This window comes from Eubalaena glacialis, chromosome 7 (assembly GCF_028564815.1).
Source record: "Eubalaena glacialis isolate mEubGla1 chromosome 7, mEubGla1.1.hap2.+ XY, whole genome shotgun sequence".
Taxonomy (NCBI): domain Eukaryota; kingdom Metazoa; phylum Chordata; class Mammalia; order Artiodactyla; family Balaenidae; genus Eubalaena; species Eubalaena glacialis.
In genome coordinates, this window is record NC_083722.1 from 65,267,629 (window position 1) to 65,293,354 (window position 25,726).

General features: G+C 46.3%; 1 protein-coding gene across 1 annotated transcript in view; it reads right to left on the reverse strand.

Moving 5' to 3' along the window:
* LOC133095742 (uncharacterized) overlaps nucleotides 1-25,482 on the reverse strand; it is a 43,700-nt gene extending 18,218 nt beyond the window's left edge. Inside the window, exons 1-9 of the mRNA XM_061197465.1 lie at nucleotides 25,396-25,482; nucleotides 23,078-23,393; nucleotides 21,934-22,078; nucleotides 18,341-19,592; nucleotides 9,312-9,530; nucleotides 7,605-7,754; nucleotides 3,688-3,807; nucleotides 3,533-3,638; nucleotides 2,551-2,889 (exon numbers count right to left, since the gene is read on the reverse strand). Of these exons, the coding sequence (XP_061053448.1) occupies nucleotides 2,551-2,889; nucleotides 3,533-3,638; nucleotides 3,688-3,807; nucleotides 7,605-7,754; nucleotides 9,312-9,530; nucleotides 18,341-19,592; nucleotides 21,934-22,078; nucleotides 23,078-23,269 (2,523 nt within the window). The 5' untranslated portion in view covers nucleotides 23,270-23,393; nucleotides 25,396-25,482. The remainder of the gene's footprint in view (nucleotides 1-2,550; nucleotides 2,890-3,532; nucleotides 3,639-3,687; nucleotides 3,808-7,604; nucleotides 7,755-9,311; nucleotides 9,531-18,340; nucleotides 19,593-21,933; nucleotides 22,079-23,077; nucleotides 23,394-25,395) is intronic.
* Nucleotides 25,483-25,726: the final 244 nt, after the last annotated feature.

A 25,726-nucleotide genomic window follows, 5' to 3' on the forward strand; every position in this document is an offset into this window, starting at 1 on the left:
CTAACGTCATATATGTATGTTAAAATATACATATGAATAAGATCAAAAAGGAAAAGTAATCACCACCATGTTGATATAAATTATGAATGATTTTCTCTTCTATTTTCCAAATTTCCTCAATTATCTATATTTTGCCTTATTTTTAAAAAACTTAAATCTCTCAGAATATCTATCAATTTGTTAGCCATGATCATCTTGAGGAATAAGATTATGGTAAACTTTTGTTTTAAGGCCTTTCTTTTTGCAATGTTTGAAAGTTTTCCTGTAGAAATAAGTAAATAACTCTGTAATCAGAGAAAACAAGTAAAAAAAATATAATCAGAGATAAGCACAGAGATTTATGTACAAAGATCACATTGTTACTATAACTGTAAAAAATACAGGCAAGTAAACATTGATGGCATATCAATATGATAGATTATGAAACTATTAAGAGTCATGTTTTCAAAGAATATTCATGAGAAAATACAATATGTTAAAACAGGAGACTACAAAACACTAAAACAAAAAATATGCACATATATACTAGTACTAAAGTAAGCGTTCAATAAGCAGAAACTATTATTACTACACAGATATATACAAAACACACACATAAAAAAGGACAGAGGAAAACCCACTAAAATGTCAACAACTGATCTCTAGGTCATTTAATGGGTTACTTTATTTTGTCCTTTACATCCTTCTACATATTTCATTTTTCCTGCAATAAACATGAATTACTTTTATAGTCAGTAAAACATTTAAAAATGAGAGATCTCACTCAGGGGTTTAAACACCCCCCCCAAAAAAAAACCTTTCTTTTTAATGCCACACCTAATGGATATGGTATTGGTTTCCCTTTCAAAATAAGATCAAAGTGGCAAAGTGGACTGGACTGGGACTCAGGAAACTTTGCTCTGCCATAGCCCACATGAGCAGACTATTTATCTGAAAAAGGTGACAAATTAGATAATATCCACGAGTCCTTCCAGCTCCAACGTTCTGTGCAACCCCTGACTAAATAATAATTTTTTTTTTTTGGCTGTGCCGCACAGCTTGTGAGATCTTAGTTCCCCAACCCCAGGGATTGAACCCAGGCCCTCAGCAGTGAAAGCTCGGAGTCCTAACCACTGGACCACCAGAGAATTCCCTAAATGAGTTAATTAATTCACATAAAGCATTTATAAAGATATCTGCCACATATCAGGCACTCAACAGGGGTTAGGCATTATTATGTTTGAGAAGGACAGGTTGGTGACAACCACTGTCCTCCAGTCGTGGATCATCTGCGCTGTTTGTCTACGCCAAAAGTTAGCAAACCTTGCCTTTGTAGTTTGAAAACAGAACTAGACAATATGTAAACAAGTGATCTTGGTTGTGTTTCAATAAATTTTTTTTTACAGAAACAGGTGGTAGACCAAAATTTAGCCCATGAGCCACAGTCTGCTGTCCCCCTGGCCTCTAAGTTGCCCAGAATAGGATGTATATAGGTGCTTCCACAAATACATAATGTGGAATAATCTGTTGGTGATTTTAAGATGCTGAAAGGATCTATCTGAATCCAGATTTGGGGGAAACGGGTATTATGGTGAACGGACATATATATCTCCAACCTCATCTTGCTAAACTAAGAGGGATCTGGCTTCCTCCTCATGCCTTGTAAGCTTTCTCCCTGCTGCCACTTCCCTACCCCTCTAGGATTCTGGGGAAGCCAGGTGGGGTTTTCCAAGAATTTGAAACTACAGTTCCTTCAATAAGACCACACTTAAATGTACTCTTCTCTGAAGCCCTTCTTGATTTGCCTGTTGGCCCCAAGTAACGTATTCTTCCAGGCTGCAGCAGCACACTGGATCTATCTCTTCTGCAGCCTTGGGTCATTCAGTAGCAATGTGTCCTCGGATAAGTTACCTATTCTCTCGTACCTCAATTTCCTCACTAAAAACTAGATAATACGTTGCTGTGAAGGCTAAATAAATTAGCACAACTGCTTAAAACAGTGCCTGGTACACGTTAAGTGCCAAATAAATGTGTTTTAAAACATCACCACAGAAATCTGCTCACATATATATCTTCCAGCACTACAGAGGAAACGTCTTCCCATTTGGCGGGCTCCGAGGTCACTCACCCTGTAGCCCCGCCTCTAAACCCTGTGTAATATTTGGCAAGTAATGGATAGTAAATTTTTGTTGTTAGGCGTCAACATTTCCATACGTGCTATCACGTACATGCTATCAACTGAGCTTTAGAGAGAAAAGAAGGCAGTGACAGTCCAACTTTACAGAGATCAAGAAACCGGCTCTATCATGGGTAATTATAACCCAGGTCTCGAGACTCCCTAGCTAGTGCGCTTTACACTATTTGCCTTCTCCTCTTAAGTCGGTCCCTTAAAAAAGTTTGAGCTGCAGGACTGGTTGGAAGTAGCTGGTATCCAGACCGAGAACTCTGGCCCCAGGATTTCATTTCCGAACACGGGTCCTAGGTCTTCATCATTTATCCATCACTCAATCATCATTCATTCATTCATTTATTCACTCCACCATCTTCTTAGGCGTGTCCTCTGTGCCAGGCCCTGGTGAGTGCAGTGTTGAAGCTGCAAGCCGGGCCGGGCCGCCGGGAGTTCGGAGCCGCCGTGCAGGCAGCAATCCGGGGAGAACGAGGCCCGGGCGGGCTTGCTACATAAACCTGGGCCGCCGCCACAGCTGAGACGCACCCGGAGCCGCTGCCTTCCCCTCCCTTGGGCCCCGCCCGCTCACCGTGATGTCCGGCGGCTCCCAGCGGGGCGGCGACCACGGTCCCGGAGGTACACGGAAACCCAGGGCGCAGGCTCACCCGCCCGGACCGGAAGAACAGCAGCGCGGCCGGTAGTGCGTCATCAGCGACCCCGAAGCGCAGCCCTCGCTTGCCTCTCTAGGAATTGGGAGGAGCCTCTCGATAGGGGCCTCATAGAAGGCGATCGCGGCATGGTTTCCTTCCAAGCCCAGTGGCGTGCCTGATGTCCTATGAAAGACTGCCTTCACCCGGAACACAGTGACCACCTCATGCCTGGGGAAAACTGTAGATGGGGGCGTTAGGGTTGGAAACAGTGCTAAGTGGGAGTCAGAATGGGCCATCTCGGGCTTCCCTGGTGGCGCAGTGGTTAAGAATCCGCCTGCCGATGCAGGGGACGTGGGCCCGAGCCCTGGTCGGGGAAGATCCAACATGCCACGGAGCAACTAAGCCCGTGCGCCACAACTACTGCGCCTGTGCTCTAGAGCCCGCGAGCCACAACTCCTGAGACCACGTGCCACAACTACTGAAGCCCACGCACCTAGAGCCTGTGCTCTGCAACAACAGAAGCTCGCGCACTGCAACGAAGAGTAGCCCACGCTCGCCGCAACTAGAGAAAAGCCTGTGCGTAGCAACAAAGACCCAAGGCAGCCAAAAATAAAATAAATAAATTTATTTTAAAAAAGGGCCATCTCAGCAAGGGAGTAGTACATTCCATCTGCTAAAAATAGCTCCTGATTATGAACCTTGACCTCAACACTGGGCTCTGACCAGGGAGGCCGGCCTGGTGTTTCTTCCGTGTGTGAGTGGTCTGGTGGCAGACGAGATGGGACCTCTGGCTGAAGGCCTTCCTGCACTGGGTGCGGCAATAGGTCTTCACCCGTGTGGCTCTGCGGGTGCACCAGGAGGCAAGGGCTTCAGCTGAAGGCCTTGCGGCACTCAGGGCACACGTAGGGCTTCACCCCAGTGTGCACCCTCTGGTGCAGGATCAGGTGGGAGCTGCGCGTGAAGGCCTTCCCACACTCCCCGCACCCACACGACTTCTCCCGTGTGCATTCTCTGGTGGACCATGAGAGGAGCTCTGGCTGAAGGCCTTGCCACACTCAGTACACGTGGAGAGATTTTTGCTGGGGGCAAGAAGTGTTTTGTTTTTTTTTTAACTTTCATATACCCCCTGATAAAAAGGGAACAAGATTGGAAATGCACCATGCAAGGAAGTAGAATAACACTCCCTCCGGGATAAAGATATATCAATCACTGGTCTTTCATGGGCCTTCTACTTTTTCAGAATAAAATGAAAACACACACTCATTCACAAGAGACGTACTTGAAAAGAGGTGAAAAGAACAGAGTAAAGGCACCCATCTATCCACAAGTCTATCTGTAGCATCAGTCATATATTCTACGTACATTAAATCAATATATTCCTGAATTGAATTCCCTTTGAATTAAAAATTGCCATTGAAAAAAGTTCATTAACAAGTCTCTCCTCACTTACTTGTCTGCAGGCTGTTCAGAATGCCCTGCTGTCCTGCTCCCCTCTTCTCTGGCTTCCCCAATGCACAGACCTCTGGAATCTCACCCTGGAGTCTTCCAAAGAATTCTCCTTTCAGTTTGCTCTAGAATCAAATCCTCCTTTTCAACTTTGGTCTCACTATCTGAGCAAGGCATAGAAGATAAAAACAAATAATATATAGCAAAAAGAAAAAGAGAATCAGCTTTATATTCTAGACAGGAAAAAGAGACTATATTGGGATTTGAGGAAACCCAATAAATTACTTCTCTCTTTGAAGAAGCAACATGGGGGAATTCCCTGGCAGTCCAGTGGTTAGGAGTCCGTGCTTTCACTGTTGAGGGCCTGGGTTTGGGGAACTAAGATCCTGCAAGCCATGGGGCATGGCCAAAATAAATAAAATAAAAGTAAAGAATCAACATAGCACTGGGGCCAAGAGTGTGGTCTCTGGGGCCAGACTGCTGAGGTGAAATCCTGCCTCTGTCACAAGCAGTTACTTGACCTCTCTGTGCCTCAGTTTTCCTATCTGTAGAATGGGTTAATGCTAGTACCTATTTCATGATGTTTTTAGAATTTAAAAATTTAATGTCCATAAAGTGTTAGCTAGGTAAGTGTTAGCTATTAGTAAAATTCTCTGCTCAATTGACAAATAAGATATGCAAAGACCAATATATTATCTTTATTACTGAAAAGCTGATATTGTTGAATGTGGCTTATAGTTGCAGGCAAGTGAGGTTACTAACACCGAATCCCAGGATTAGACAGCATTAAGCACCCAGGGACACAGTGCTGGGCTACCATGGGTTTGCCCCTGTAACACCTGCAGCAAAGAGGAACAGGGCAGACACATGGTCTCTGTGGAAAAACTGGACCCCAAGGGTGAGGAAAGAGGAGGGCTGGCTTTCACACAGTCCACTTCTTTTCCAAAGTCATCAATCAAATCCAATCCCTTTTTGTCCTAGGGCAAGAGTGAGTGTGGGGTCAGAGAGAGGATACAAGTGTTACACCAGTGAGCTTCCTGAAACATCAGGAGTGAGGGAGTAGAGTATTTAAATTCATAATTTTTGTATACACGCACCATGGTTTCAGAGTATGGGCAGAGGAAGAAAAAAAAAAAAGAAAAAGAAAGGGCAGTAAAGGAAAGCTTGCATTCTGGGGAAGAGGCAGAGATGGCTCTGTCACCAGAAATGTGCCCAGGGAGGGCCATGCCTGCAGATGTAAAGACTGCCAAAACAGGAGGGGACACACGGGATGTCTTGGGAACTGGCCAAAGCAGCAAGTGAAGGTCAGAGAAGGGCTTGGATGTGGACTGTGGGATCCTAGGAGTCAAGAAGCTTGAGCACATCCCCCTTGCCAGCGAGAGAGAGGCAGGATGAAAACTCCTGAGAGGGAACTGAGGGGTCCATGCAATCAGGTAGGGCAGGGGAGCAGGCAGCTACGAGGCAGGCAGGGCCAAGGGCCTGCTGTGGGCAAAGCCAGGCCCTGGGATTGGCAGTGGGGCAGGGAGGCGGTGCAGAGAGGTGTGGATCCCCAGCCTCACAGCCTACAAGCTTAGTCTAGGTGGGAAGAGAGAACAGAGTGGCCGACCCTCCAAATCGGTGGGGATGGACACACTCTGCCCCTTTTCACCCCACATCTACAGGAAATAGAAAAGGAAAGAAGACCCGCTCAAGGAGGTCCAGGAGAGGGAACTCGGCCTTTGCTTCCAGGAGGGCTGCAGAAGCAGGGGAGCGTCAAAACGCCAAGGGAAGCTCCTTAGCAGAGCAGTTCAGTTTCCTCCCTTTGGGACTGGGAGAGCCAGGAAGGCAAGACTCAAGCCCAACACCAGGAAAGAGTGATACCTGGTCAAACTGGTTTTGAGCACATTCTCGAAGAGCAAAGAACAGTTTGGAGGGTAGAGGTGGCCAGGGTCTACCTCAGTCCAGCCTGAGCCCTCACTGTGGTCTTATCTCCCATCCCCTAACCCCCTTCTCGGCTTCCCTTAACTTTCTGGTCATATTCATGCTCCCTAAAAAAGATTTCTTGCTTGTTTCTTTTCTCTCGTCTTCTTCATGGCCTGGAGCGGTCAATCCTCGTCCTTCTACTCACCGCAACTGCCCAGCCACCCAGCCACCCACCCGTCCATCATCTGGGACCGGCTCAGGTCGCACCTCCCTCAGGGAGTCTTGGTCTGCCCCTCCCCAAGCTCCCAGTGATTGCCCCCCTCCTGTCTCCTCAACCACCTCGGCTATCCATCCCCACTGCCTTGACAAATGACTTCATATTTTTGTGTGAATTAGCTTTCTCTTTCCCATCTGTCCATTTTATCTTCCCAACGAGGCTATGAGTTTTTGCAGGGCCACAGCTGAATCCTATGATGGCTACAGCCTTCCTAACCTGGTGCATTGGTGCAGGTCTCCATGAGGACACAGTGCTGGCTAGGCATAATCCCTGCCCTCAAATCTGCCAAGAGGAGGGACTTCCCTGGTGGCGCAGTGGTTAAGAATCCACCTGCCAATGCAGGGGACACAGGTTTGAGCCCTGGTCCGGGAAGATCCCACATGCCGCAGAGCAACTAAGCCTGTGTGCCACAACTACTGCTACTGAGCCTGCACGCCACAACTACTGAGCCTGCGTGCCACAACTACTGAGCCTGCGTGCCACAACTACTGAAGCCCGCGTGCCTAGAGCCCATGCTCCGCAACAAGAGAAGCCACTGCAATGAGAAGCTCGCTTACCGTAACAAAGAGTGGACCCCGCTTGCCACAACTAGAGAAAGCCCGCGCACAGCAACGAAGACCCAGCACAGCCAAAAAAAAAAAAAAGAGGCATATGCTGAAGAGTCATCTCCAGGAGGGGATGTGGGCCCCACACAGTCACAAAAGCATCCCTCCCAAAGCACACCTTCTCTTCTTGGACAGGGAGCTCAGCCTGACTAATGATCACAGCAATGCGACATGACTGACAGTTCACAGCCTCGTCCTGGCCCTGTCTCCTTGAAGCTCACCACCCTGTGACGCTGGCTGGGCAGGTGAGGAAATTGACTGGGAAGCTGGCTGGGCTGGTGAAGAGTCTGTGGCTTCCCAGAGATGACCCAACAAGCCAGAGGCAGAGCAGGTCCTCAGATGACCCTCAGGGCTGCCTGGCACTCAGCACTCAGTACGAGCTGGCCACTCTGACACTGGGTTAATAAGAAAGAAATGAGCCCAGTGCATCTGCGCTAATACACCTAAAGGGCCAGGACCCACGGAGGAACCAAGAATGGCTTATGAGAAGGCCAGAAGGTGAGTCCCACCCCTGCCCCGGCAACCCCTGGTCCTTTTCTCACCCTCTTCTAGGGCCAGCCTGTCTCCCCACCTCTCACGGCCAGCGGTGGTCCACCAGGCTCCAAATGGGAGCTCCGCTCAGCCCTGCCGGTGGTGTTCCCAAGGCTAGAGCCACAGCCGGGGCTCCTCCTCTGTCAGGCTCACGGGGCTTGTCCTCACTCGCGTGCATCGCATTCTCACTCAACTCCCTGATGGCAAAGAAGGAACCCTGATGTGTTCCTGACTGTGACTTCCTCGGGCTCAGGGAGTGTCACCTGAAGGGGCAGTAAACACTGTTCAACACAGAGCTGGTCCATCCTGGGAGGGTCGCTGGCTCTTGAAGGAGGCAGGGCCAGCTTTGGGACCAGGCCTCCTGTGAACACAGCTCACGACAGTGGGCACCCATTGTTCCAAAGGCCCAGTGGTGCCCAGCAGGCTGGAAGGAAGGACAGGTGCTCCAGGCCACCCCGGGCACTGGAAGCCCCTCCAGCACCCACAGCTGTCTGGGACCAGGGGTCATCCATCCTGCTCTTGCCTCAGTCCAGACCCTTCCAGAGACTCTTACTTCCTGAGACATCCCCTCATGGCTTCTTCTGGCCTCAGGGGTCACAGAACCACCTGGCTCCTTCCTCAGCACAGTGGTTCCTTGGACTCTCATCTAAACAGATTCTACCTTTTGGGACCTGAGTTATGACTTTACATCTCCCCTCCCTGACCTGTTTCCCGTCCTCTCAACAGCCAAGACCTCTGCTCCTTAGTCTCAAGCTTCAGGTAGATTTGGTGTAACTTCCAGCACCAGTGATGGGGGAATCCAGCCCAGCTCCAGGGGCAGGACTGAGCTTGGCTAAGGCCTTTGCTGTCCCCAGTCCCTGCCCAGGTGAGGGCCCACCACCACCAGGGGACAAAAAGGAACAGCTTCTCGGCGGCTCCTGCCACTGATGTCTATGGGTGAGGCAGTCAGCAGGAACTGCACCCTATGTTGAACTGTGAAAGTAAAAATGTTTTCCCAGTCAGGTAAGGCTTGGCTTCTTTTATCCATGCCTACCCTGTCCTCCAGCAGGAATATGGCAGGTCTCTGCAACCAGGCAGCTTTTTAACAGTCACAGAGCCATTTCAAACTCATTTCATCCCAGCCTCCTACCTGGAGTGGAAGAGAGGACTTACGTTCGGAGAGGTTAGGGATTTGTCCTGGGTTGGAGGTAAGTGAGGGGCAGGGCCAGTCTAGAATGCTCTCTTCCCCAACAAGAGCTTTGGGAAAATAATCCCGTCCGCAGCGGCACGTCTGCTTTGTGTCCACCGGCCCGAGGCCAGCGAAATGAGCTCAGCAGGACCGGGATCCCAGGGTCTCGGAGGAAGCCGCCCTTGAGCTGGTATGAGCCGCTCCTCTCCCAACGCCCTGCCCCTCGCCCTCCCACCCTGTCCGACCCCTTTGCCCACCCCGGCACTCTCTCCTCCACGTCTCTGCTCTTCCCCATCCCCACCGCATATTCTCCCCGCGCAGGCCGCGGCCCCATGCCCACTGCCCCCACTCCCCACCCCCGTGGCAGCCTTCCTCCTCCCCTTAAGCTGACCTCAGGCTGCAGCCCCTCCTCCGCTTTCCCAACACACCCCCTCCCAGTGCAGCCGCGTCCTCTCTCTCTCTCGCCCGGGACTGCGGACCCCGCCCTCTCCTCCATCCCCAGCAAGCCTGGCCCACCCCGCCCCTTCCGGCTATCCCCTCTTTCTCCGGCAGCTGCCCCTCCCCTGGGCCTCTACCCCCGGCTCACCCGGGCGCGAGCCTGCCTCTCCCAGACGGCGGACCCTCGGTGACCTGAGAGCGGCCCAGTGAAACGGCCGGGGTGGGAGCACCCGGCTGCCGGCTGCTGCCCCGCAGCTCCAGGAAGCAGGGAGGTGTCTCCATCTTCGTGGAGCTCCCGCTCCGTTCCTCCTGCTGGACTCCGAGGAAAAGGGGAGGGCTGCGGGGCCAGGACCCAACTCGGTCCTTGCTACAAAATGGATTTCAAACGGCCCTATCTCAAAGACTAGGCGACATCATGGGAGAATGTATAATCTTGAAAAGGACAAGTCTTTGATCTGACATTAAATCCTAAATATCCGAACAGCAAAAACTAAAGTAAAAGGACCAACTGTAAACTGGGGAAAATGTTTGCAACACATCTGGCAGATGAGAAGAGTAACTTCTTTACTACAGAACTGGTAGAAATAAATTCCTAAGAGGATCAACAACCCAACAGAAAAACTTGTTAAGAACATGAGCAAGCAATTCACACAAAAAAGAAATACACCTGGCTTTTAAACACAAGACATGATATTCAGTTTCACTCATAATTGAATGCAAATGAAAACATGAGAGCATTTTTCATTTATCAGATCAGAAAAGACAAACAATAGTTCTATAGAGGATTCAGGGAAGTGGGCATTTTCATACACATACTGTACTGGGAACTGCATTTGCAAGTTCTATCAAAATATCAAAAGTACCTACCCTTTATCAATATATCCTGCAGACAAAGTCGTGCACATACCAAGGACAGTGTGCCGGAATATTCAGCATGGCATTGTTTGCAAAAGCAAAAGATAGAAAAGAACCTACATGGCCACCAATAGGACCCTTGCTCATGAATCATGGTACATCCATACAACAGACTATCACACGGCAGTGAAAAAAATGAGGTAGATCTTACAGGGTAACACTGAACTATCTCCAAGACACACTAAGCTTAGTGAATCCTAAGCTCGTCTGTGTGTGTGTGTGTGTGTGTGTGTAAGGGAGAATACAAAAGACTGTAAATGCATGTCTGGAAGGATCCCCAAGAAATTGACAACGGTTATCTCTTGGGGTGCTCCTACCTAGGGTACTCTGGACTGGGAGGAGACGACTTTTTCATTGGCTGCTCTTGTACCACTCAACTTTTCACCCCAGGCAAGCCCTGTTCTTCCAATTTAACAAAGCACTTTTAGATGAGGAGAGGGGTTCATGGAGGCGCACTGAGAAAGTAGCTTGGGAAAAGGGAGAATGGGCTTTGGCCTCAGTTATTCTAATCCTGTGACTACTGACTTTGAAAATGGAGATGAGAGAACTTCCCTCCTCAAGTGAGGCTGGAATGAGATAAGAAACATTTGGCATTTAGCACAGTGCCTAGCACACAGGAACCCCTCAACTAACAGAGCAGTTACAACCTTGCTATTGGCCCAGCAGGGGGACCTGGGTAGCCAAGTAGCCTGCTAGGACTTGGGTTGCCTCCTTCTACCCATGGCGACACAGGGCAGCCCCACAAAGAAACCAGGACCTCTCGAGCCTGGGTAAGGCCCCATCTGTCACAGGTCATGTCTTACAGGGTGTGGAGGGCTGGATTTCTGGCTTGGGAATTTGCTGCTTAATCTTCCATGCCCCAAAGGCTGCCTGCTCATCCCCTCTGTTCCTTCTCCTCTGGCGCCTGCCGCTGCTTGGGTCAGAATCCCAGGGTCGCTCTCAGACTCTGACAAAAGCTGTCTATATGGTCTCCCGGATCCTTTCTCCCCTCACCAGCCCAGCCTTCACACTCCAGCCACAGCTGCATGTCACAAACATTGGGGTTACAGATATGCCCCAGCTGAATCCCTTCACCTGGCATTAGGTCCTTGATAACTGGCCACTTTATTTCCCCAGACCCTTATTCTGCTGTTCCCCACTACCCATTCCATACCCCACAAGGATGCCTTACCACTCCAAACAAGCCATGATCTTTTTATTAATTTTTCCCTTCTGATCATAAAAGTAATTCAGGCTCATTGTAGAAAATGTGGACAATGCAGGAAAATTCAACCGCTGTTAATACCTGATGCACTTATTTCCTTCCAATCTTTTCTATACATGTACATTTAAGGAAACTGGGCTGTCTGTACACACCACTGAATTTTATACTTTGCCTTTTTTATTTTATATTATTGTGAACGTTTTATCATATCCCTAAATACTCTTTAAATTATGATTTTTAGTGGTTGCATAATATTCCATCACATTGTAATTTAATCATTCCACTGTTGTTAGTCACTTGGGTTGTTTCCATTTTTGTAAAATATGAACATTGATAAGTATATATACCATTGTCAAAATATTCATTTTTAGGATAGCTTTCTAAAAGTGGTACTACTGTATCAAAGGATATCAACATTCTTTTTTAAATCGTTCAGCTTCCCCTAAAACAATAATGTACTAAAATGGTTTAAAATATATAAATAACAATGATGGGACAAGGGGAACAAATTTCTAGAAAATGGAAAATGGATGAAGCGGTAACTGAGAAAGTTGGGTGGAGGGAGTGATGGCTTGAAACACTTGTTGAGGGCAATATAGTGGAAGGATGCAGCTGAAGTACCTGCCAACCCCAGCTGACTTGGGACTTGGAAACCCCAGGTGCAACGAAGGGTGAGAGGGAGAAGTGGGGCTAAAAATAAGGGCATTAACTGTAAGTATGTAATAACATTTGATCCCCTTCTCTCCCACTCTAGAGAAGCACTTACATCATCCAAACCCCAGACAAAAACATCAGAGGGTTTTTTGCTAAGAAAATGTAAGAGCCCCAGCCAAAAGATCTCTGCATTCTGGCATTTAGAGGTCTCCAGGGGAACAGCTTGCTCATCACCAACCACTCTAGAGGGAAGCCTTTTACTGAGCCAATCCCACTACCCACCTTCCCACCACACAGATATATGCATGTATTTGTGTGTGTGTGTATCACTAAGAATCACAACATATTTGAGGAAAGTCTCCAAAGAGAGTCAACGAAACAAAGAGAAATAAGGACCCAGAGCTGGCGAACGAAGATGGTGAGACAATTCATGTGACAGAAGAGACTTTTAGGAAAATCCTTCTAATTAGAATACTCAGATTTGAGAGGTATCTCTAAAATGAGAAAAATACGCTACAAAAAAGGAACTGAAAACAAGAAAAGGCTCTTAGAAATTAACTACTGCCAAAAATAAAAAATTCACTAGAAAGGTTGAAAAATAATTAAGGTACTCTCCCAGAAAATGGCACAAGGAAATGGAAATACTAGAGAAAGTAGCTGACGATCAATCCAGAAGGTCCAACATTTGATTGACAGGAATTCCAGAAAGAGTGAAAATAGAAAAAAAAAAAAAAATGGAAACGGAGAACTGTCACATAAATAACATGAGAAAATTTCCAAAGGTAGAAGTACCTGAGTCGCTAGATTGAAAAATCTCAGAGTTCATTAGGGAATTGAGTACATCAAGGATAAACAGGAGACTTTAAAAGCTTGAAAGGGGTGGGGAAACAGATCACAAAAAATGTAAATTATATTTATTGTCAAAGAAATAAGAATCAGACTGGAATCAGGCATCTCATTAGCAACATTGGATAAGTCAGGGAAGCAATGCCTACAAACTTTGGGGGAAATTTTTCAATCTGGACTTCCAGAGCCAAACTACCAATCAACTGTGAGGGCAGAGACAGTTGTTTTAGATATATAAGCACCCAACAATTTTGCCTTCCACATACTCTTTCTTGCAAGTGACTTGACGTGCTGCAGTGAAATGAGTGTGTAAACGAAGAAAGGAAGAATGTGGAATTTAGGATGCAATGGAGCCCAGTGTAACAACTGGACAGTAGGCAGAGAGAACATGAAGGACAGGGACTTCCCTGGCGGTCCAGTGGTTAAGACTCCGTGCTTCCACTGCAAGGGGTGTGGGTTCGATCCCTGGTTGGGGAACTAAGATTCCACATCCCACATGCTGCAGGGCGTGGCCAAAAAAAAAAGTTAAAAGAAAAAAGAACATCGAGGACAGACTAGAGCAGAAGGCTGGAGGTCTCTGGAAGGGATATATACAGGAGAAAGGGGGACTCGGAAGAGTGTCTAATTGGACGGAGAATTTGAAAATAACTGAGGATATGTTAAAAGCAACCAGTACAAGGGAAAAAGAAAGACAACCAGAAACTTTGGTAAAAATTAAATGCTGCTCCAAAAAGGAAATATAATCACAATAAACTACTTAGGTCTGCAGTGAACAACATTTACACAGTCATAATAACATTCATGCTGTTTATTTCAACTTTCAGAACAAATCAATAAACAAAGCATAAAAGACTATGGTTTCAGAACAGAATTCAAGAATTATCAGACTTGACATTGTCAGAGGCAGAGAGGTGGACAAGGGGAGGAGACAGAAGCAGGGTGCATCCCCCATTCTACAAAATGGAGAATTGAGATACTGTTTACAGTTAATACAATAAAACTAAATTTGTAATTACAATAAATAATTTATTTTTTCCTGATTATAAAATTTTTGTTCCTTATAAAAAATATGGAAATTACTTAAAAAAAAAAACTTTTAATCACCCATAATTCCATTATCCCTAGGACCTGGGTTTGAGCCCAGGCGCTGCAATTTACCATTTGTATGGCTCTGAACAAGTCAACCATTTATAACATTTTCTTATATTTCCTTCATGTTTATCTATATACTTTTTCATAGTATATAGTGTACATAACATTATGTGAGAACTGTACTATATACACAATTTTGAATCCAGACTTTTTTCACTTTAAAGCATAAAGTAAAACTCTGGATACAAATATCATGCTCTTCGATACTTCTAAATATACTTCTTGGCCATAGGGCAGTCAGAGGTTTCCCAGAGATGGGCCTGAGCCAAATCTTAGAAGAAACCAAATGTTAGGCAAAGCAGACAGGGGCTGTGGGGCGTGGTGGTGAGGTATCACAGGCACCGAGGACAGTGTGAGCAAAGGCACGAGAAGAGCAAGCACGTGCCTCCAGGCTGCAGTAAAGGTGCGTGTGAAGTGAAGCGATGAGGCTGGGAAGAGCTCAGTAAATCATGTTGAGGGATCCAGACATCTTTCCCATGAGAGACATGAAAAGGGGGTATGGTAGACCTTGTTTGCTTTGGCAACCCAGGATCTAGCACCATGTTTTGCCACAAAGAGAGTGCATAATAAATATTTTTGTAATCAACGCATGATACATCGGAAGCCAGAAATGCCACCTGGGTTTCCAGTCTGGGTGCTGGATAATGCCACCATTTGCTGAGGGAGGGAAGCCAGGAGAAGCAAGATTGAAAAGGTTATGTATCTGGGCAACATCCTTAGAGATTCCGTAGTCTGACCTCATTTTTTAAAAAAGCCACCATTTTGTAGCATGTGAGGGCGATTATGTAGTGCATCCCCAGGTGTGACTTGAGGCCCTGGAGGCTCCACGGATTGGCCTCAGGGAATTTATATGCCTCCACAAATAAGCACAGAACTGAGAGTGCAATCCAAGTTTCTCCTGAAGAGGGTCCACAACCTCCATCAGATTCTCAAAGGGGCTGTGACCCCAGAAAGGTTAGGCACACAACGGGAGAACTGACAGAAGTGGGAGAGGGACAACCACCTAGGGGAGGGAGGGGATCTAGAGCACAGAGAAAGGACTAGCTTCCTGAGCCTGGAGGAATTCACAGCCAATTGTGTTTGAGAGGGGTGTGTGTGTACGTGTGCTGATGAAGAATCTCTCCCCACCGAGCCTCCAAAGCACCTGTACATGATTTCACTTTCTCATCCCTGTGCTCCACGTAACATACATCTGTTGGTCTCATTTGAGGGTAAAAACAGACGTCTTGGCTCTACCCTTAATGCTCATCACTAGGTCTGACTCTTTGTCTGAGAGCTATAAGACTGATAGCTCTTGGCAACTTAAGAAAATGGGGCTTCAGAGTTCCCATCTACTTCTGGCAAGACCAGCCCAGAAAGAAGGGAGATGACCCCAAGGAAAAGGAAAACCTAAGCCAAGTCTGACAACAAAGGGTAGTCACTCCTCTCCTATGAGAAACCCTGTAGAAAAAAGTGGGAGGTAATTTATTTTGAGGGCTGGAATTTAATTGGGAGGGAAAGTCGTTATGAGTTGGGGAAGGAACTGATCTGTCTAGTAACCTACTAGGCTCACAGGATTTGTGTAGGATCAGGGGTCCTGAACCTGGGTGCAGATTTGTGGAAACCCAAACCTGGAGATGAAATATAAGCAAAAATGTAAAAAGTCATTTTGTTGAATGAGGAACAGAAAAGCATGTTACGTAGAACTTGGTTTGCTCATATAAATAAAATGTTTGGTATATTCACTTAAAATACAAATACAGGAAGTTAGGTCACAGAGTCCCAGCAGCCAAGGGTTGTCAGAGGCACAGAAGGCAATGTAGTTACTGTCCTGTTTTGCTGAAACAGAACAATGCGCATCCAGATCCTTATATGGAGTTCCCCTCCACCTTTGATCACACACATTTGTGGCCTGCAGGTTTTACTTGCCTGTAGTGGCTCATTCCCCTCCTAAGTTTTAAAAAATACTGAGGCCTAAAATGGAAAAATTTTCACATGTCCTAGATGATTCTAACGTGCTGCCAAGGTTAAAAACCACTGCTGTAAAACGGTGGTTCAGTGATTCCCAAACCTGGCTTTATATCACAATCACCTGGATAGCTCTTTTGAACTCCCTACAAATAGAAATCTCTAGCCAGGAGATCACAATCAGTCATGACTGAGTATTCAATTACGAGGATAAATATACAACGTGTGGCTCAAACAGTTTAACCATCTTAATGGTCACAAATCCCAGCTGATACCTTTCAGGAAAGCACACTTTTGGCCTCTTGGTGGGTCAGGGTCACGGATCTACCCCAAATCTTCAGACCTGCTCGCCCTCTCTAAGCCTCCTGATCATGCAGGGGGAAAAACCTAACTTGTTCCTAATCTCAGTGGAGACATGTGGTGTTATCTTTGGGTCTTTCCACTCCCAGACAGGGGACAGAAAGAGTCACTATCAGGGTCTGTGAGGGCATGAGCATTTTTGATTCTTACTTTTGAACTGTATTGATGTTTTTGTATTTGTGTCTATATGATTTAGAGTGAAACTGGGAGAAGTTGTCCCACATGCTTTGATGAAAGACTGTGGTTAAAGGCGGAAAAAAAGTTAAGAAGTTAATAAGCTTTCTTGTGTATGCCGTCTGTATGTGAAAGTGCTCTGTAAACTACAAAACGCTATGCTAACTAATATTTAGTCGTGTAGAAATGATACAATAAATGCGTGGACTTATGCACGAGAGGTGCCCCCAACTGCTTTCACCAGGTATAGCATTTATGATAAACACTCTTGCTTGCTGAGAGCGGGAGTGGAGGCAGACCCAGAAATCAGGAGACTCAAACCCCAGCCTTAGATTTGCTGCTTGCTGGTCACACTGCCTAAGGCAAACCCCCAAATCTGTCACCTCAGCTTCCTCACCTAAAAATAAGACTATATACCCTTTTCTCAGGCTTTCCCACAGATCTGGGTGGGGTTACAGGTGGTGAGACATGGGATAAACATAGAAGAACAGGGGGAACCTGGATTTAGGACCTGGGTCTGAATACAGGCTGTCACTTGTTACTTGGTCTTGTGTTAAATGACCTCTCTCAGGTAAAGGGGGCAAACACCTCTTTCAGTGTTACAAGGATTAAGGTAATGATCTGAAAGTATGAGGTAAGTGCCGGGTATCATGACTCTACACATGAAGGTACACAAAGAATCAAGTTCTATATAAATACAAGGCAATATTATTACATAACTCTACTTATTGCATAGTTGTAGAAATTGTTTTTCCAGGAGTAAAGGCTCAATGGTAACAAAGGTATCTTACCTTAGCCAGTTTCTTCATCCTTCTAAAAGTTTGCATATTCCAATACCTTTGAACTTCTAAAAAAAAACAAATTAAGACCTTAGGAATCCCACTCTGCTTCCTCCCTCTCTTTTCATTTCCCTCTTGGCTCCTCTGAGAATTAGAAGGGCTCCATTATTTCTTCTAAAGACCATCCAGAAAGTGACAATGACACCCAACTGAGCCCCCCACCTGGGCCTGAGCAGAATGAGAGCAGAGACAAAGCGGGCATGCCTCCAGGGAAGCTTTATTCTCTGATGCCTCTATCTGGGAAGGGGGCTGCTAGCAGCGTCTCACTCAAACGGAATGCAATGGCAACTGGGGTTAAGTTATGGGAAGAGCTGTTGACCTTAGCAAAGGGACACAACCCAGCAGCGTCTGTGGCTGTCTCCATCAGTCTTCAAGTGCTTGGCCATGCAAGCTGGGAAACGGTCAGAAGAGACTCGTCAGAGGTCCCCAGAGCTTTACCACACCAACGTTCATGAGGTACAGACGATGAGGGAAACGAATGTTTCCTACTTCCATCCATGTTAGGAGCAGTAGATGGTTAGTAGGGTGGTTTTTTTTTTTTTAATTACCTCGGGAATGGAAAACCTATAAATGTTCATAGGTGAGTTGTTGGTGAACTGCTACCCCAAGTGGTTTCCTTAATGAGTCGCTGCTTAACCCAAAATACTAGAATACAAGGTTCAAAGCTCCGGAATTCCATCAGGCAGACCTCCACCAGTAACCTGCCCGTTGCCCAAGAAATTACCAGAGTTTTCAAAAACAAAGTTAAGTGAAAAATGCCTTTCCCCCAAAGGGATCTTTATCACTGAGCTCTGTATGATCCATTTCTAAGAAAGCCACATTCCACTTCAGACACCATGACCACTTGGGGCACCAAGTGAAAAACAAAATCCTTGCCTTGAGGCCTTCGTTTTCATTTTCTTTAAATTAGCCTCTGAAATGCCCCTCTTGTGTTTTGCGCTGCACTCCTGAAAACTGTTACTTTTAAGGACAGAGCAGGCCTCCTTTTCACCAAGGAGGAGAAAACAGCCAAGAGGTGTCTGACTTGGGGGGTGGGGAGCAGGGGCGGGAGGTTCTGACTGGCGCCTGGAGGTCTCCCTCGTCCTCTATGTGCTCTCAACAAGATGGGTTCTGTGGTGGCGCATGAGGTGTGAGTTGGAGATGAAAGCCGCGCCGCACTTGGCGCACTCGTAGGGCTTCTCCCCAGTGTGGGTTCTCTGGTGCACGGTGAGGCTCGACCTCTGCCGGAAGGCCTTGCCACACTCGCTGCACGTGTACGGCTTCTCCCCATTATGGATCCTCTGATGAATCAGCAGGTACGAGCTGCAGGTGAAGGCCTTCCCGCACTCGTTACACACATACGGAAGGTCCCCGCTGTGAATCCTCTGGTGCACGATAAGGCAAGAGAGCTGACTGAAGGCCTTCCCGCACTCGCTACAGTCGTAAGGTTTCTCCGCGGTGTGGATTCGCTGGTGCACGATAAGGTGTGAAAAACAACTAAAGGCTTTTCCGCACTCTTTGCACTCGTATGGCTTCTCACCAGTATGGCTTCGCTGATGCACAATAAGATTTGCGCTCTGGGTGAAGGCTTTGCCACAATCGTTACAGGCGAAGGGCTTCTCCCCGGTGTGGATCCTCTGGTGGACAATGAGGTTTGAGCTCCGAGTAAATGTTTTCCCACACTCGTTACATTCATAGCATTTTTCTGTAATGTGGACTTTCTGGTGCCGGGCAAGTTGTGAGCTGTAACTGAAGGCTTTCTCGCATTCACTGCACTTAAACGTTTTCTCTAAGGAGTGGATTTTTTGATGTACAGTCAGATTTGAACTCTGAGTGAAGGCTTTCCCACACTTTGAACAAACATACGGTTTCTGTCCAGTGTGGATTCGCTGATGCACAACAAGGTTTGCACTCTGAATGAAGGCCTTCCCACACTCGTGACATTCGAAGGGTTTCTCTCCAGTGTGGATTCGCTGATGCACTACAAGGTTTGCGCTCTGACTAAAACCTTTCCCACACACGCTACATGTAAAAGGTTTCTGCCCAGGCTGGCTTTTCTGATTTTTAACACAGCCAGAACCAAGGCTGTATCTCTCCTCAGATTTGTGACACTTCTGGTCTTCCTCTTCTTTGAAGTTTTCAGGTATGTGACAGTCCTTCACTGTCACTTGTCTGAAATCTTTCTTTTCCCTCTTTATTCTCTGCCTTTTTAACATGTTCCCTTTTTCACAGCCTTCTCCTAACTCAGGTCCTGGAGGGTCAACTTTCTGGATTCTTCCTGATGTTATGAAAGGTTTTTCGGCTTCATCACATATCTCAGTTTTTGGAACCAATAACTGTGGGTTCTTGGTTTCAGCACCTGAAACAGCAAACAGAAAAAATACATGTCAGATTTTTTTGGCCTAGAAAAAGAATAGGATTGTCCAGTCATAAAGGTCAGGAAGCGTGTGACTTCAGCTGTGAGCTGCAGGTCATGCAGCAACTGCACAGGGGACTCTAATGTCCAAAGACATCCTACGGGCACAGGCCAGGGCAACTCTCCAGCCAGTAAGATGAGTGGGTGGGACAGGGATGTTGTGAGGCACAAGCCAATACTGGGCAAGGAGGACACCCCAGTTTGGTTGCCAGGCTAAGGCCATCACAGTCATTCAGAAAGGAGGGCAGTGTCAGAGAAAGGGAATGCCTGAGCGCTGGATACAGCAAAGCCCCGAATGAGACAACAACAAAAAACCCTGAAAGGCTAATTTTTTTCTGGTTATTTCTATTACTACTGTTCTGATTTCTCAATCTACTCCATTTTTCTCCCTGTAGTTTAAAACTGCTATTACATCTTCTTTTCTTCCTTCTTATCTTACTTTCTCCCTGTTACCTCTTTCCCCTACTGCCTCTCCACCCTTCCTTTCCTGGTTTTTATGTAAAAACATTTTTTGTTTGTGAAATATTCTGAATTTTTCTAGATGTATAAAGGACATAAAAATAAGTTATGCTTAAAAGCTTAAAAACTTGGCTTTAAATGTATAAACTTTAATAAATTCAGTATTAATGAATACATACCAAACTGTAAATAAAACTCACAAACATTAACATCAAAATTTCCAAAGTACTTTCATATATATTATACAATTTTATCATCAAGATGAAACTGTTCTCCTTCACTTGTATGGAAGCTAAAAAAGAGCAAGGCTGTTCCTACTCACTGCTATATCCCTAGCACCTATCACACTGCCGGCACCCAGGAAGCAGGCCCCCAACAAATCCTGTATTTACTGAATGAATGAACCCCAGTTTATAGAATAGGAAATGGGCGTCCAGAAGAGAAAGGATTTGCTCAAGGTCAAAGAGTTATCAGAGGTAGGGCAGCAACTACACTCGTGTCTCTCTCTCAATTCCTAGAGCTCAGTGATCTATTACCTTTTTTTTTTTTAATATTTATTTACTTGGCTGCACCAGGTCTTAGTTGTGGCATGTAGGATCTTCATTGCAGCGTGCAGGGTCTTTAGTTGCGGCATGCAGGTGCTTAGTTGTGGCCTGTGGGATCTAGTTCCCTGACCAGGGTTCGAACCCGGGCCCCCTACCTTGGGAGCTCAGAGTCTTAACCGCTGGACCACCAGGGAAGTCCCTCACCATTACCTATTACAACAGAAATGGCTGGCAGAAAGGTGAGTCCTGGCTAGGAATAGCAGAGAAAGAAAACAGTGGCCATTCCTGGTGGATGGGGGCAGCTGCTGGAGTTAAGACTATAAATGACTGACTGATAAAGCAAGGAAACGGAAAAGAAGTGATACACAGGGGAACGCTCCAGAGACAATGGAGCAGAAAGCAGAAAGCAGAAAGCAGAAAGCGGGAAATAGAAGCTGCTGAGAGTTTGGGGAATTAAAGAAGAGACAAGAAAATGAAAGGTGGCAATCCTAGCCCTCCCTACAACACTGGTTTAAGAAACTGACTTGGTTTGCAAATGCCTGAGTAATTGGCTAGGGAGGAGAACAGGTTCAGGATATTCAGGCACAGCCCTATACTCATAGCATATGAGTACCAGAGGGGCCTTGGCAGTCATCCAGGGATTGCTTCCACAACACAGGACTCATGGCTACCACACTGTTGACCCACAGTTACATGTCACTCCTTCACAGGCAAGCTTCCGCCACTGCTAGCCAGACACATCCTGAGTCCCAGCTTAGAGAACCAGGTGATAAGCCAGCCATCAGTACCCTCCATGAAGACCTAGCTTTAAACCTCATCATGGCTGACGCAAGTGCTCAAAATCCTCTAGAATCTGCACAAAGATCTATAAAAACAGAACACCTCCAGGGCATTTCCTCAAAATATCACCACAAAAGGTGACCCTTCCTACCTTAGCCAGCTTCTCTTGCAGGCTCACCAAGCTACAATAAACACGAAGCATATGAAGAGGACATGTGTCTACATGGGTGAATAAATATGAAACTTGCTGAACAATAAATGTGATTAAAAGGTAAATTTGGAGTTCACCTGTGTTTGTCTGGTGTCTTGAGACTGTGCAAAATAAGCCTTTCCTGTGACAAATGCATAGGCATCTTTCAGTATTCCTCTGTCCAGCTCTCCCTGACACTTTCAACACCTCAATACTCTCTGTTGCTGAGGTTAGGAGACGAGACCACCAGTCTCTGAAAAGATTCTGAGAAACTTCAATGGTCAGATTCTGAATTGGGGTTGAACCTCACCTAGACAGGTCATGTTCCCACGAGTCTCCAGTAGCTCACTCTTGGCCAGAGTCTCTGGTAATGAGGAGCTGCCTGGGGTTGATGCAGCAGACGCCTCCTGTGTTGGTTTCAGGACTACAGTCATGTCCCAGAACATGTTCTGACCCTAGAAACAAGCAGGCACAGATGAGGAGACTGTCACTGGGAGATGGTACAATTATACCTTTGAGGTTGAGAACATAAGCACCTGTTCTTGGAGACCGTAAAATAAAAAATTTTAAAAAAGAAAGAAAAATACCAACATTTAAAGATAAAATAAGGAAAAGGAAACCAGAGTCTTCCCTAATTCCCAAGGTGGGGTGGGCAGAGAAGCAAGCCTGCTACCTTCCTCCTGATCACTTTGATTTCACCTCATTGTCCACTTCAGCACCCAAACCTAAACTGCCAGTGAGAGCACAAGACAAGAGAGCATATGGGGAGATTTTCCAGAGTAGACTTTCCCAAGGTCTAAAGATCAAAGAAGCAAGGTTCTAATCATATTATTACAGAGAGGCTTTGGGGAACCTCAGGCCTCATTTGGTTAGTGATGGAAAGGTGTGTGTTTGAAAACATACAGCCTCACAAACTCAAATCGTGGTCTGCAGATCAGCAGAATCACCATCATCTGGGAGCTTGTGAGACCTGCAGAATCTCAGACCACACCCCAGACCTCCTGAATCAGAATCTGCATTTTAACAAGATCCCCTCCCCCACACCCTGGTGATTCCTATGCATATTAAAGTTTGAGAAGTACAGGTTAGAGTTATCAAATCCTGCCTGGAATCACCTGAAGAGTTTTTTTTTAAATACAGAGGTCTGGGTCCCATCCCTCAGAGATACTGGTTTAATTGACATGAGGTATGGCATGAGTATCATGATTTTATAAGAAGCTCCCCAGGTAATTGCAAACTGTAGCACAGTTTGAGAAGTACTGGTTTATAGAAAATACCGAATGTCACATCAATAGAATAATATAATGTTTCAATTATATTGCAAAAGACTAAAGGCCAGAGCCCTCGCCAGGCAACAAGACTACAGATGTGGGAGCAGAGGGATAGGGTCCCCTCTGAAATCACTTGAGATCTTTAGCTGTCTCCTTCCTCCTTCCTCCCAGGCCATTGTTTACCTTTTCCTCCTGTTCTGATACATCGAGGCCTGTCTGAGGACCCTCCCCAGGAGCCCAGACTTTGACGTTTTCAGAGTGCACTTGTTGGCTGGATGCCTGACCCACGAAGGTTTCCTCCTCTTCCTCCTCCTTTTTCACTGTCACTGGGCCCCAAGGGGCCAGGGTCATGGCCTCTCTCAATTCTGTAGTCATCCTCTCTGCTCAGCAGGGGATCTCCTATAGCTGGGGGCTGCCCAGCAGAAGTCAAGCCCCATCTAATCTTTAAGTCTCAAAAGCTTCTTCTTGAGTTTCTTCCCAGGGCCAGGATGAGTAATGTCTACTGAGAAATCAGAAAACACTGTTAGCAGTAGAGCAGAGGTTTGCCTGGATGCCACCAAGCCCACAAGCCAATTTCACCAGTGTCTAGGCAGCAGCCACTACAGCTACAGGGTCTGCTCTACTCCTCAAGAGGATGGAAGGAGTTGTACTGTATACAAGCAATTTATCCCCATAATAATCACATTACAAACACTTTTATATAACGTTTATTGATTTTCCCCCTGATTATAAAGTTAATATATTTTAATTATAAACTTAAAAAATACAGAAAATGATTAAGAAAAATTACCCCTGGTTCATCACCAAAGAGATAATCGCTGTTTATTAAAGAATTTAAGATATTTCTTTTAAGGAAAAAACCTCCAACCATACTGACAATTATGACTTAAACTTTTTAACTATGGGGATACATATTTTCACAATTATCACCATGGTTTCTTTTTAAGAAAGGACATTACAATGCAAAGTTTTTCGTTTGCTTGGTTGGTTTTTTTTTAATCACCAAGGACAATAGCATGAACAAAAGACTGCAACCTGAACTGTTTGCTTTTTGAACTCAATTTCTATGTTTCACAATAGTCTTAGGTAGATGTTTCAATATAAGTACATATAGCACCACCTCCTTCTACCATGGTACTCTAAGTTACAGCTATATTATAATTTACTTAACCAGCCCCTATTTATTTATTTTAAAGTATTTATTTATTTGGTTGTGCCAGGTCTTAGTTGCAGCTCACTGATTCCTTAGTTGTGTCATGTGAACTCTTAGTTGCGGCATGCATGTGGACTCTAGTTCCCTGACCAGGGATCGAACCCTAACCACTGCGTCACCAGGGAAGTCCCCAGCCCCTATTTATTAGCCACTGCTTTAGTAAAAGGACTTTTGTTTCCAGTTTATTTTCTTAATAATTGTTAAGATTCTTTTCATGCAAATAGTTTTTTTCTGCTGCTGAGTTATTCCTTTACAATAGTGGGATTACTGATTGAAGGATTTTATGAGTGACACGTATTGCCAAATTGCTTTCTTTTTTTAATCTATTTTATTTTTAAAAATATTTACTTATTTGGCTGCGCTGGGTCATCATTGCAACATGCAGGATCTTTTAGTTGCAGCATGCAGGATCTAGTTCCCTGACCAGGGATCAACCCGGGCCCCCTGCGTTGGGAGCGAGGAATCTTAACCACTGGACCACCAGGGAAGTTCCCCAAACTGCTTTCTAAAAGGACTGCACCAAATCATACCACCACCAACTTAACAGTACCCCTGTATCATAGCCAAGCCAACAGATTTATTTTTAATTTGTGAGTAAAATAACCTTACCATTTTAGTTGATTATGAAGAAACTGTAATTTTCCTATTCCCCTTTAGATGTCTTATTAGAAAAAAAAAGTGCTACATTTCATTAAGTCCCTTTTTGCTGCTACTGAAGTGATCACGTACTTTATCCTACATTAACTTACTGGCAACTTATTGTATACACTGCATCTCTTGAATAATGCAATATTTTCAGTCCTGCAACACATCTTAATTCTGGAGAATTATTCTTTCCATGACTAGCTGAATTCTACCAGGGAGGAAGGCCCTTAACACTCGTTTCACCTATCTATACGCAAGATTGCCTACTTTGAGTATTATCATCAGACTGCTGATCAAACTCTAATCGGCCTCCAGCCCTACACAGCAAAGTCTCCTAACAAGGGCTTCCTTTCAATGTCCTTTCCCTAGTTCCAAACGTGGCAACGCATCTCCTCCTTCTCCAGGCCCCACGCAGTCCTGTTGCGGGGTCGACCCTGGCCCCTGGGGCGGTCCGTGTCCAACCTCCCCCAGGCTAGGCCCCCGATAAGTAGGCGAGAGCCGAGTTTCCGAGGTGGCGGGGCGCGGAGCCGCCTCCGGACAGACAGGGCTGGGATCCCCGAGGAGAGGACGGGGCGAGCGGCCCCTGGGATGGCCCCTCCCTCACCACCGACGTTCGCGCCCAGGCCACGCCAACCCCGCTCACCGTGCGCGGAGAAGAAGCCCGGCCGGAGCTCGCGGGCTCCGGAGCAGAAGGCGAGCGACTGGGACCCCCGCGCCTACCGGCGCGAGAACAATGACCGGACAGGAAGTGCCTGGGGATGGGCTTCCGGCTCCCCAAGTCGCCAGGCCAGCCTCTCTAGGAATCTCGGAGGTGCTCTCTTCTCGTTGGGTGTCCAATATCGCTACCGACCAGTGATGGGGGCAAAAGCGCTTAGAGGAAGAGTGCAGGTGGATTGGGGCACTAAGGCCACTTAACCGAGGCGCGCACCCGACAGCCTGAAGCTACAAAGCATTCATCTGTGGAAGGCCCTGAT